Source organism: Pongo pygmaeus, chromosome 5, assembly GCF_028885625.2.
Source record: "Pongo pygmaeus isolate AG05252 chromosome 5, NHGRI_mPonPyg2-v2.0_pri, whole genome shotgun sequence".
Classification (NCBI taxonomy): Eukaryota; Metazoa; Chordata; class Mammalia; order Primates; family Hominidae; genus Pongo; species Pongo pygmaeus.
In genome coordinates this window covers 5,277,778-5,291,698 of record NC_072378.2, presented here as the reverse complement: position 1 = coordinate 5,291,698, position 13,921 = coordinate 5,277,778, and the positions used below count along the sequence as shown (strand labels likewise).

Genomic DNA, 13,921 nt, shown 5'->3' with positions numbered 1-13,921 from the left:
ACACATTTATCTGATATTTTCTACTTACAAGGCATCTTTCACGTTATCTTGTTTTATTCTTGAGTGAAGCAAGTATCATCGCAACTTTTAAAAGTTAGAAAACTGAGACCTGAAATGCTACGTGACCTGTTCAGGACTTCAGAGTAAGGGGATGAACAGGAGCTTCATTTTAAGTTTTCTGATTCTACGCTACCGTTTCTCCATGCTCATGAGTCTGCTGTCAATCATTTTTCTTCCCCTTGCCTCTTCTTTCCTTCTTTCCATAGACTGTGCTGCATCATGCTTGCTCTCCACGAGTACTTGTGTCACCTACTTTGTCATGTTTCACCCCATTCTTCTGCCCCCCCACCTTGCTTATCCCTTCTCAAGGCTAATTTCCACTTACCAGATGTCAGCGTGCATGTGCCTCACCAGGAGCCTTCCAGGAGCACAGGCTGGGCTCAGGAGGAGGCGCCTTGCCTGTGTGCTCGGAGAACATCCTATGTTTCCCAAGGAGAGAGCTCAAGATCCAAGGCTCCATGGCTCTTTGAAGACAGGGAGTATGGCTAGCTTATTCAATATTGTGATGCCTGCAACAGGGTGCAAATCCAGCTTCTAAACCTCACCAACAGCAAATCATTTGATTATAGAAATGTGTAGGATGACATAAATAAGGAGGATGCTAAAAAAAATTCTCTCCATAGTTTGGCAATGGAAAAATTCAGATAAGCCTGAATCTTTCTGTTAAGACACAACATTATCTCCTTAAAATACTAGAATCCCTTCTACCTCACCCTGCCTCTAAAATGGCCTGAACAGCACAATCCATCTCCCTGCATTTGTGTTAAATAGATGATATAACTGTTTAAAATATCACAATTCCTTTCTTTTATCATGAAAGCAAAGAGATGCTGGCTATCATAGGTTTTTCACATCAGCAATTTCTATTTAAAACCTATTTCACTATTATATTAGGCCATTTTAATGAAATATATCAAACCTAGAGATGGGAAGAGAAAATAGCAACCACCCATATACTCATTATTCAGTTTTATCAAACCATAACATTTTGTCATATTTAACTTTAGTTTTTAAAAAATAAAACATATAAATACATTTGAAACATGGTATCTACCTCTCCCTAATACCATTTCCCACTTCCTAGAAAAACATGATCCTGAAGTTGATGTGCACTTTTTGAAAATGTATTTATATTAAAAATATACAGGATTAGCTAGTGGTTTCTTATATATTACATGAACTATGCATTTGGCAATATGGCAGTCAAGATATTCTAACAAACCTTGCTAAAACAGAGCAAGAGAGGCTTAATAAATTACAACAAGATTCTCTTTAAATACATATTTGAGTTCAGGCATAAGTAGGGGAAATCTGTAGTAGGAAAAAATAGAGGTGAATCAAGAAGAGTGAGTACTGAAGTCCCAGCTGGAAGAATGGTGACCATGAATCCTGCATAAGGCCAGAACTTTGTGCTATACTCTATTTCTCTACACCTTTGTCAACAATTTAAAATGTTAGATTTAAAAAATTATTTCCTATTTGAAAAAGCTCTTTGTGGTTTTATTTTGTTTTTCCCTGATTACTAATAAAGATAAGCATCTTTTCATATATTTATTGGTCATTATATATATCATTTGCCACCTTCATGTTCACCCATTTTTCTCTTAAGTTGCAATTTCTGTTTGTTTATATGGAGGGGTCCTTTATAAATGCCAAATGTGTATTTGACATACCAGTGGACTCCTGTTAGAATGGCTACAATTAAAATGACTAACCCTATCAAGTGTTGCTGAAGATGTACAGCAACTGGAATTTTCAGAGTACTGGTGGGAATCGAGATGGTGCAACCCTTCAGAAAACAGTTTAGCAGCTTTTTTTTTTTTTTTTTTAGTTAAACATACACCTACTACTTGATCTAGTCATTCCACTCTTAGGTATTTACTCAAGAGGAGTGAAAACTTAGGACCCAGAAAGAATCATCCATGAATGTTCATGGACACTTTACTGGTAATAGCAAAAAACTGGAAACTACCCAGATATCTATCAATGAGTGGATGGATAAACAAATCATGGAAGTGAATACCTTATAAATGCCAAATGTGTATTTTGCATACCACTAAACTCCTGTTAGAATGGCTACAATTAAAATTACTAACCCTATCAAGTGTTGCTGAAGATGTACAGCAACTGGAATTTTCATAAACTACTGGTGGGAATCAAGATGGTACAACCACTTCAGAAAATAGCTTAGCAGTTTTTTTTTTTTTAAGTTAAACATGTACCTACGTTTATGAGGAATGAAAATGTAGGACCCAGAAAGACTGATCCATGAATGTTCATAGATGGTTTACTGATAATAGCAAAAAACTGGAAACTACCCAGATACCTATCAATGAATGTATGGATAAACAAATCATGGAATGGAATACTGATCAACAATAAAAAGGAATCAACTACTGATATATACTATGACATGGATGAATTTCAACATAATTATTTTAAGTAAAACAAGCCAGACAAAAAAGAGCACATATTCTAAGATTCCATTTATATAAACCCAAAAAATGCAAACAAATTAATGGCATCAGAAAGCAGATCACATGTTGCCCGGGGTGAGATGTGGTAAGGGCAGAAGGGAAGGATTGCCAGTGAGCAGGAGGAAACTCCTGAGGACAATGAAGATGTTCATGTATTGATTCTGCTGGTAGCTTCATGGCATGAACTTGCAAGATGTCAAAACTTGTAAGACTGTGCAAGTATGTTCATGTGCAGTTCATTGTATGTCAACTTATTAAAATGTACACTTTAGATATGTATAGCTTACTTTATGTTAATTACACCTCAACAAAACAGATTTTTACAAAAGCTCACAAGAATAAGAGAGTAAAGGAGAATCCTAACCACAGTAGGTAATCTGTCTTCTCAGATAAGAAATATAAGTATTTCTTAAAGATAGTCACAATTAGGAAAATCCACTAACCTTCTCTTTATATCGTGATTTAAAAAAACAAAATATATGTCAATTAAGTTAAAAATAATTGGAGGGGGAAGGTGGCATTACTGAAAACAAATATTTTTTGAAAAATAAAGGCAAGTGACTAAGTGAGTTCTAGATTGTAACAATATTGTTCCTCCTGCAGGAAATATACTGTTAATGTTTTTGCTGTTGATAGTGGTAATCAGTATGGCAATATGTAAAGTTTTCCACTGGTTCATTCACATGGTTAAGAACCTTGCTCCACTGGGCCGGGCGTGGTGGCTCACGCCTGTAATCCCAGCACTTTGGGAGGCCGAGGCGGGTGGATCACGAGGTCAGGAGATCGAGACCATCTTGGCAAACACGGTGAAACCCTGTCTCTACTAAAAATACAAAAAATTAACCAGGCGTGGTGGTGGGCGCCTGTCATCTCAGCTACTCAGGAGGCTGAGGCAGAAGAACGGCGTGAACCCAGAGGCAGAGCTTGCAGTGAGCTGAGATCACCCCACTGCACTGTACCCCAGCCTGGGAGACAGAGCGAGACTCCGTCTCAAAAAAAAAAAAACCTTGCTCCACTGATCACGTCATCATGTAATGATAACATCATAATATATTCCAAATCAGCCTGTATATTTTCACTCCATCGACACCGACCTAATCCATTATCATTCTTAGCAAACGTTATAATCATTTTTCTTTCTCTAGCTAAAAGTTTCTGAGTGCCAATCTGAAGCCACAAGTGAAACATTTCGTACCTGACCTCATTAAGATTTTCAGTCAAATAGCAGTCAAAACTTTGTTTCATGCACGAAATTATTTAAAATATTATATCAAATTACCTTCAGGCTATGTGCGTAAAGTGTATATGAAATACAAATGAATTTCGTGTTTAGACTTGGCTCCCATCCCCAAGACATCTCATTATGTATATGCAAGAATTTCAGGCCTGGCGCGGTGGCTCACGCCTGTAATCCCAACACTTTGGGAGGCTGAGGTGGGCGGATCACGAGGCCAGGGGTTTGAGAACAGCTTGGCCAACATGGTAAAACCCTGTCTCTACTAAAAATATAAAAATTAGCCAAGTGTGGTGACGGGCACCTATAATCCCAACTACTCAGAGGCTGAAGCAGGAGAATTCCTTGAATCCGGGAGGTGGAGGTTGCAGTGAGCCAAGATCGCACCACTACACTCCAGCCTGGGCGACATGGCAAGACTCTATCTCGGAAAAAAAAAAAAAAGAATTTCAAAATATGAAAAAAAAAAAAAACCCAACCCAAATCCAAAACACTTCTGTCCCAAGTATTTCAGATAAGAGATAGTCAACCTGTGTTTGAGTACTTACCATCTCCAAAAAGATGTGCCATGAGCCTCGTAAGCGTTTGCTTAAGATCAAACTCTACAAGCTTCACGGCCTCCATGGTGTGTGTCTCTTGTTTATGCGCAGAGCGAGAACTTTGTTCAAAGAGCTGCAGGCTTTCTCCATCCTTTATACCAGCAAATAACTGTAAACCAACAGGAAAGTATAAATAAAGAAAATATCCTGGCCCATCTATATCAGATAACTTTAAAATTCTGCTAAGAATCTTTTGACTCTAAAAAGTTATAATGTGGGAAAAAGACTCATTATGTCCTGTCAATAAACGTGATGAAATTAACATTCACTTAGTACAACTCTGAAGAAAACACTACACTACATGGTATGGAGGAGTTTTAGAGAATTAAGACACTCTTCTGATCTTTGCTAATCTGTTTTTGATTTGCATGAACTTATAGTCAGTTCCCAACAAGAGTCATTATCCTCAATTCTAGTGGAAATACTAGTAAATCGCTTTCATACTCTAAAATTACATCCCTGACCATCCCACAGTGTCGAGGAATGAAATCCTGTAAGGTCCATGAAGGTAGAAAGCAAGCTGGAATTTGCTAGTCCTGTATCTCCAAAGCTCAAGGCAGAGCCTGAAACATGTTTCTGCCGCTTACTATCTGTGTAAACTTAGGCAAGTGATATAGTAGCTAAGCCTCAGGGAATCATCTATAAAGTGGGAATAATAATAGTAAATTAGTAGATTTATTACAAACAAAATAATATATAAAAAATACAGAGTATCTGGCACATTCCAATGGCTAAATAAGTTTTCCTCATTATTGTCATCATGATTATTAACCACAGCTATCATCAGTCATAAGCTGCTTTACCACTGAAATAAAGTAACTTTCTGGTCAGTGACACAGCAGGTCTTTACTTGGTAGAAGATTGGCTCAAAAGGGATAACTGAGCAAATGAATGTATCATTCTTCCCACCCAAAGTCCCATAATCAAACATAAAAAATGTTTTAATAAAAGAATGAATCAGCTGCCGTTTCTAGTAATGTTGGTTTGGATAATTAGAACCAAACTTCCTGATAAATGCTACTGAAAAAATACAGAAATTCTTAAAAGCATTGAAGAAGTAAAACTGAGATAGGAGTGACTGAACTCTACAGGAAGCATGAAGCCAGGGGTAGAAAATTTAAAAATAAAAATAAAAAATAAAGTAAGCACAAAGCCAGAGAGAAACATTGAGAATATCTGCCTGTCTAACCTATCAGCTAAAAACCTGAACATGGGTTGTAACAGCTTACCATGGAAGTGAGACAAAAGGGAAAGCTTTGCTGTGGAACCAAGCTGGAGTGTTTGAGTCCCTGAAAGACTCATCCCCCTGATGAGGATGAGCACAAAAGTAAACCAATCCTTATATAGACTTGCAGTCAGGTATCACATTTTTCTGGACAATAGAGACAGCCTCAGGCTACGAAGATGATCTAAGGCAATCCCAGACATACTTGTCAGCAAAATAAGACAAAACCGTTTTCAGAAAAATATTCTAATATCCTAGGCCTCAAATTATTCTTATGAGGACTAAAGATAATGACAGCTGTCAATGCTTCCTCTAAAAATAATTTAGAGCAACAAGAACAAATAAAACTATTGAACACAATGCCTTTGGCAGGCAGGCAGGAAGGAAGGAAGGCCAGTCAAAATCTAGGGACAGAACTGTTACACTCCTGCCCCACTGATAAGGCTTTGAAGTAAGCAACAGCAAGCTGGAAAAAATGAGACAAAGAGAGGAGAATGAGTGAGGTGCTCAGGTTGACCTTAGAAACCCAGAAAGTGTAAGTTACGCTAAGTGTGAAAATCCTTTAAAAAGTGTCCTAGTAGGCCTGAGCAGGGACCACAGAAAAGTGGTGTAAAAGCTTGCCCAATTTGAAGTGACAGGATCCCAAAACCACAGTTACAATGGAAGAGAAAGGAGTTAATACAAAGCGAAAGACAACCTTTTCAATCGAGTAGGAAGAGAAAAAAGATGCAAACAAGAAAATTCAAGGTTGTGAAAGATAAAGCACAACTAAAAAATTAGAGGATTTACAAAACCATTCTCTAACCCACACCAAAAATAAATAAATAAACCACTAAAGTGTGCATTGCTACACTAACAGAAGAGGGCACCAGAGACTAAGGAAGTCTTTCACACACCCAAAAAGGAACAACAAATAAATTCAATAAAAATATAGAAAATTATTACTCAAAAATCAGAAAGTCAATTCAAAAGAGCTCAACTAATGAAAATCCAACTTTTCTCCCACCCAATCCCCAAAACTAAGGAGCACTAAAAAGAAACACAAACTAATACTTAAAAACTAAGTTACATATGCTCAATCAAGCATTTAAGGATATAAATTGCTTTAGTCAGAAACTCAAAAATTAAGAACAAAAATAGAGAAAAAATGAAAAGAGAATTGATTTAACTCAGAAAAAAAAAAAAAAGAAATAAAATCATGTCAGAAACAAAATCTAAATTCCAAAGCATGCAAGGGACAATGGAATCAATCAAGATTTAATACGGGGGCATTGAAGAAAAGGAGAAAAACAACCAGAAGGAGGATGGTAAAATAAAGAAAGAAGAATCAGAGAGAAAGTGGTAGAAATGGAACACGGGCAAAGAAGGAATTACATTTATATAATTGGAGTCCGTTAAAGAGGGGGGAAAAAAAACAATGGAGCAGAACTAATACCAGATAAAATGGGTACCTGTGAAAAAGAACCTGGAAGGATCAAATATAGGACATATTCTTATAAAACAGATTTCACAAATAATAATGGGGAAAATCGTCAAGACCTCTAGGCAAAAAGATCAACTAATGTAGAAGAGTAAAGCAATCAGAGTGGCATCAGATTCTTCAAAAACAACACAGAAACAAGACAACAATGAAGCCACATTTTCAAACAACTCAATTTTTAAAAATGTGGACCAAGAAGTTTATATCCATCAATGCTGTCCTTAAAGCACCAAGTCTACAGAAAAAATGTGAAACACACAAGAGCATAGGGAATGTCACATTAATTAGCTCTTTCTGAAGAATTTACCAAAGCATGAGCCTTGTTCAAGTAATAAATAACTAGGAAAATTTCAGCACAAAACAAATGGAGAACATGTTAATACATAAAAATTATAGATTTCAGACTAAAAGCTGGTGATTACACTGAAAGACTAATATCCAATTGTTAAGTGTTCAGACAAAGTAGAAATAACGTAACTAAACAATGGAAGAAAGAAGCAAAGAAGAAAGTAGAATATACTGATTATTGCATAGGCAATAGTTAAAGAATACTTTTACTAAGAACAAAGTTAAATATGAGGGATAAGGGAATTTAAAAGTTTTAAGTATAAAAGCAACCATTAAAACAAAAATATAACCTTTTTAAAGAGCAACAAAAATTTCAATTCAAAAGCATATAAAACATATTGTAGGAAAATAAAATATAACATGTTATGACATATATAACACCACAATATATTATGATAGAATTGAGATTATATATATCAATAACTCAATAAATGTGAAAGTCATATCAATAAATATGAACAGGCTTAATTCACCTCTTAAAAAAAATAAATCTGGCCACAAAGCATGACTCAACTATACAAAAGATACACCTAAAACAATGTTAAAAACAAATGGATGGACAGAATATAACAGGCAAATGGATACAATAAAAAAGCAAGCATAGCATTCTTAAAATCAGAAAAAGTAGAATTCAAGCAAAAAAACACCAAGCAAGACAAAGAAGATCTTGTATTAATGCTAAAAGTTTCAAATCACAATGAAGGTATAATACTTATGAATATCTATATATCAATAAGACAATTATTACCTTTGTGTAGAAAGAACCATAGGGGATGCAAAAGACACATATAGAAACACATTAATATTAATGATAATAGGAAACTTTAACACACCATTCTTAGTATAAGATCAAATGTCCAAAATTAACAAGATAAAATACCTAAAAACATAATTAGGAAATGAAATCATGTGTGTATACATAAATATGTATATGCATATTTTACACACACACACACACACACACACATTAAACTTACTCCCTTCATAATGAAAAATACATTTTATTTTCAAGGGCCCAGAGAATATTAACAAAAATTGATCACATAGTAAGTCACAAAGAAATAAGTATATTCCATATGGAAGAAATAATAAACTACACTCTCTGATTAAAATACAATAAAACTAAAAATCATTAACAACATGCAAACACACACACATAAAGGTCTTTCCACCTGAAAACTGACAAAAAAAGAAGGCGAACAAAAGTCAGGAAACATACACCACAAAGAGGTAATACCACTAATGTAAAGAAACTTTTAAAAGTTGACAAAAGGCCAAAAACTCCATAGAAAAAGAACAGACAATTCACCAAAAAAAAGATATGAAAATGCCCCCTAAACATATGAAAAGGAATTCAAACTTAAAGAGCAAATTAAGCAAATTAAAATAACACTGACATAATACTTCTATCACAATGGCAAAAATTTAAAAGCCAGACAACATATACTTTTGAATACGTTGAGGCTTTGGAAAATAAGTACAGTCATACTTTGCTGGTGAAAATGGAAACTGGTAGAACCCTTTTGGAGATGAATTTGGCAATATCCAACAAAACTATGTATTTGTTGATTTCTTGACCCAGTCCTTCCATTTCTAACTACTTACCCTGAAAATATACTTCCAACATTAATACATACACACAAAATTTTCATTGTAGTATTGTTTGTAACTGCACCGTATTTTTCAAAAAAGTCTTACATTGGAAAGATGTTAAATAAACTATGGTCTACCTATACAATAGAGTACTTTTGCAGGTGTAATAAAGAACGAGGAAGATCTCTCTGACCTGATATGGAATGACTTTCAAGATATACTGGTAAGTAAAAAAGGCAAAGTGCAAGAGAGCATATATTACTTGCTACTTTTCATGTAAGAAATAATAAAATATACATGAATCATCTGATTTGTGAAAAAAAGGAAGGATAAGCTAGAAATAACAGAAATAAATCACCTACAGAGAGGTGGGTGGAAACAGGATGGAAAAAATTGTTGAATGGGAATGGAGTATAACGAATGGCAGAGTGGGGGTCATGACCTCTAAGTAAACCTTGTTGTATAGTTCTGAGTTTTAGAAGGACGTTAATATTTTATCTACACAAAACATTAAAAATAAAATCCTGACACCTGCAATCCCAGCACTTTGGGAGGCCGAGGCAGGAGGATCACTTGAGGTCAGGAGTTTGAGACCAGCCTGGCCAACATGGTGAAACCTCGTCTCTACCAAAAAATACAAAAATTAGCCAGGCGTGGTGGCACACGTCTGTGGTCCCAGCTACTTGGGAGGCTGAGACAAGAGAATCACTTGAACCTGGGAGGCAGGAGTTGCAGTGCGCCTACATCATGCCACTGTACTCCAGCCTGGGCAACAAAAGGAGACTCCGTCTTGATGATGATAATAATAATAATAATAATAATAATAATAATAATAAAATAATATAAAATCTACCCAGAGGTGGGAAGAACCCAAATGGAAATACAAACAGTAATGATGGACAGAAGTTTATTCTAAATAAATGACAGCCACTTAGAGTGGAGAAGAAAAGAATTAACCAAAATAACTTTCAAAAACAGTATTTTAACTAAATATTTTAAGGTGAAAAACAAAATAACCATAGCAAATATCGTACACTAGTTAGGAAATGTTTTGCACAGAGGTATGTGTTAACAATTATGAAACTACCTTATGTTCATTCCAGGACTGAACAAGAAAGTAAATATGTCATGAGTAAGAAGAACCAGGTTTCTCACTGTCACTGTCAAAGGCAATGGGGAGGGCTAGAATGAGCCATGTGGTGTTAGCTTAGATTGGAGGTACCCATATGAATTCATATTTTGTAACATATATGCAGATACATCAATACAGAAATAGAAGTAGGTATATATATTTCCTAGCTCTGTCATTAGAGGGGGCCTACAAGTAATGATATCCCTAGGACAATAAGTATACTCAGCTCTAGGCTTCTAAATACCATTCTTTAATAAAAAAGGACCAGAGTTTCTTAAAGAAATGACTGATTCCAGGGCTGGGGTGGAAAAAGTAAAAGATGAATCTGGGATATCTCATGGAGACAAAAAATGATAACATGTCAGAGGACACAGGAGACTACTTGAGGGGGCTCCCAAAGACCAAATCTGGGTAAATTTCAGCAATAAAATAAATCATTTTAGTAATAGGTTATAACCATACAATAACCAAATATTCATGAAGCCATACTGATATAAATAACTAAATAAATGTATGGGAGAGAAGGTAAAGGTCTTCCTTACAGTAAAATTCTAATTAATACCTTTAGAATAAATTAGAAAGAAAATAACCATTTGACAAACACCACAATAATTTCAGGCAGAAATTATCAATGGAATCAAAAGTTAATAGGACAAAATATTATGAGAACTATTTATACAGTCTCAAAGTATCTTCCTGCAAACACTATTAACTACAAAGGGGAAAATAATAATGGCGGAGAATCCTAACGGATGCCACATTTACCAAGTGATCAAAGTTAACATATCAACACCACGTTCTTCATGATATAACGCACTAAGGGCACAACAAAATCTCCATGGCATTTTTGTCAAAAATGTAGAATATGAATTTCACCATGACAAAATACCAAATTATGTCAAGTTGAGAAACATTACAAAAAATATATGGCCAGTACCTTTCAAACATATCAAAGTCATGATAAACAAAGAAAGACTGAGTAACAATATATGGCCAGTACCTTTCAAACATATCAAAGTCATAATAAACAAAGAAAGAAGACTGAGTAACAATATATGGCCAGTACCTTTCAAACATATCAAAGTCATAATAAACAAAGAAAGACTGAGTAACTATCCCAATTTAATAAAGGAGATGGACACATGAAAAATATAACATGTAATCCTAGATTGAATTCTAGTCCAGAAAAAGGACATGTTTTTAAATTTAAGCAAACACATTTTTCAATTTTACATGTTCTATTTAGTTCTTTCTCAAATCAGCATAGTCTTTTTAAATACAGACTTTTTTAAGAGCAGCTTTAGGTTCACAGCAAAATTGAGAGGAAGATACAGAGATATCCCATATAATTCCCCCTCCACACATGCACAGCCTCCTCCACTATCAGCATCCTCCACCAGAGTGGTACACTTGTTACACTAGATGGACTTACACTGACACATTATAATCACCCAAAGTCCTTAGTTTACCTTAGGGCTCACTCTTGGAGTTGTACATTCTATGGGTTTAAACAAATGTCAAACATACATCCACCATTAGTATCAGACAGTGTTTTCAGTGCCCTAAAAATCTTCTACGCTCAGCCAATTCATCCCTGTCTCCTCACTGGTCCCTGATAATCACTGCTCTTTTCACTGCCTCCCTAGCTCTGTGTTTTCCAGAACATCATATAGAGGGAAACACAGAGTGTGCAGCCTTTTCAGCTTGTCTTCCTTCATGAGTAATATGCATGTACGTTTCCCCCATGTCTTCTTCTCATTGATTAATAACTCATGTATGATCTTCTGTTAAAAACCATTTTTTATTACTTATACATATTTGAGATTGTATTTTCTGCTTCTTTAAAGATTTCATACAGTTATTTTACTTTGCGTCAAGGAATTCAAATAGCTGAAGCAATTGGGTGTGATTTCTGCTGATTTTCACACAGGATAGCTTGTGTGTGGTGATCTTAGGCTGGATATCAATCAGGGGGAAACGTGAGGGCCTAGGTAGGGGACACTTGCCTTCAAAGACTGTGTGTAGGCAGGGCACCAACAGCCCTGGAACCAATTTAGCGCTCCTGAAGAGGCAAAGGTGAGGGGCCCAGGTTTGACTTCCCCATCTTGCCACTACTACCAAGAGGCCTGATCACTCAGCTGCCCTGCTGCTGACAGCAGCTGTAGCACCTCCACACGCTTCACGTCAGCTCACTGCTCCTGGCGCTCAGTTCCTTCCATTTTCTCCCCTCTCCCTTGGGAAATTCTCTCACTTTCGGTGAGTCTAAAAATTGTAACAAAATTATTTTATGTGGAGTCTAGTTGGGGTTTTTTTACCCAGCATATCTAGTCTGTGAAAGAAGTGGAAGTTTCTGGAACTTGATTTCATTAACTGCTTTCAGAATCAAATTATAAATCTCCCAGGGGGTGAAAAATCCTTACACTTTTATACCTTGTTCTTAATCAAAACAGTATTATTACTCCGCTTGACAACCCGAAATTCCAGCCTTGTAGCCAAATGATTTTTTACAAATGACTATGTAAAAAATCTCTGAAGTGAGGAAGGCTGAGTACCAATGACAATATATAATGGTGAAATTAAACACGACTCTAACAATATTTGAGCAACTTTAGCATCACTGGAATTTATTTCCCCTGAGGAAATTAACTGAAAGATAAGAATAGCCTTTAATTACTACAATCTGTTTTTAAAAATCTCTCAGTACCTTTTAAACATAATATACATGTAACATGGAGCTCTTGGGAAACAGTTTATATGAATTCCAGGTTTCATGAACATTATTCTTCTTTAAGAACAATGAATTTAGTAAATACAACAGATTAAATTAGCAAGCAATAACAATTTTCTTTAAAGAACAGTTATATATGAAATAGAGTTATTCTAATAGAATACTAGAATGTCAGTGGGCTATGACATTAACATTAAAATTCAAGATTTAAAACAAAATCATAACATTAAAAACATTTATCACCACTAGATGGTCCGATTGCCCATAATTTTTTTTCTTCTCAGTGCTTTTATATATTTTATACATTTCCTCAATAAGCAAGATTACATTTGAAGTTGCAGAGAAAACAACAAATGTTGCTACAAGGATAAAAAGAGGAATAGGAAAGGATTCAAACGTCAGCCTCTCCTAATGCTAGAAATACAGTGGCCAACCCCAAAATTATTATAAGCACACAGTGTTTTGATATTCCTACAAATGAAGATAAAGCTGTTTTTTCCTGAGATGGAAACTACTCCCAGAACATGTTAATTAGTGGGGAATAAGGAGAGGAGAACTAATAAGATGAAACGGAGGGGAACATTTCACTAGTAATGGTACAGAGAAAAATGAGGTGTTCTTGGTGAAAATGTGGCTCCAGGTAGAGAGTGTCATCCCTACTAAACAAAAATATAAATAACTGATCAGGGCCAGAAAGACCCCAGGTTCCAAAGAATATCTTTTATAATCCAGGAAAAGTGAAAATTCTGTTACTTGATCTAGTTTGGTAATAAAAGGAAGTATTTACTTGCAATTATACATTAAAAACCAATCAGTGGCCAGGCACAGCAGCTCACACCTGTAGTCCCAGCACTTTCAGAGGCCGAGGCAGGTGGATTCCTTGAGGTCAGGAGCTCAAGACCAGCCTGGCCAACATGGTGAGACTCTGTCTCTACTAAAAATACAAAAATTAGCCCAGTGTGGTGGTGCATGCCTGTAATCCCAGCTACTCAGAAGGCTGAGGCAGGAGAATCACTTGAACCTATGAGGCAGAGGTTGAAGCGAG

The 13,921-nt window shown here is 35.7% G+C and overlaps 1 protein-coding gene across 6 annotated transcripts in view; it reads right to left on the bottom strand.

Moving 5' to 3' along the window:
• The window catches only part of FARS2 (phenylalanyl-tRNA synthetase 2, mitochondrial), a 519,219-nt gene that overhangs the window by 373,562 nt on the left and 131,736 nt on the right, over nucleotides 1–13,921 (bottom strand). For all 6 annotated transcript variants that reach the window (XM_063665783.1, XM_054493310.2, XM_054493309.2 and 3 more), the window contains one exon: nucleotides 4,320–4,479. In XM_063665783.1, coding sequence (XP_063521853.1) covers nucleotides 4,320–4,479 — 160 coding nt within the window. The remainder of the gene's footprint in view (nucleotides 1–4,319; nucleotides 4,480–13,921) is intronic.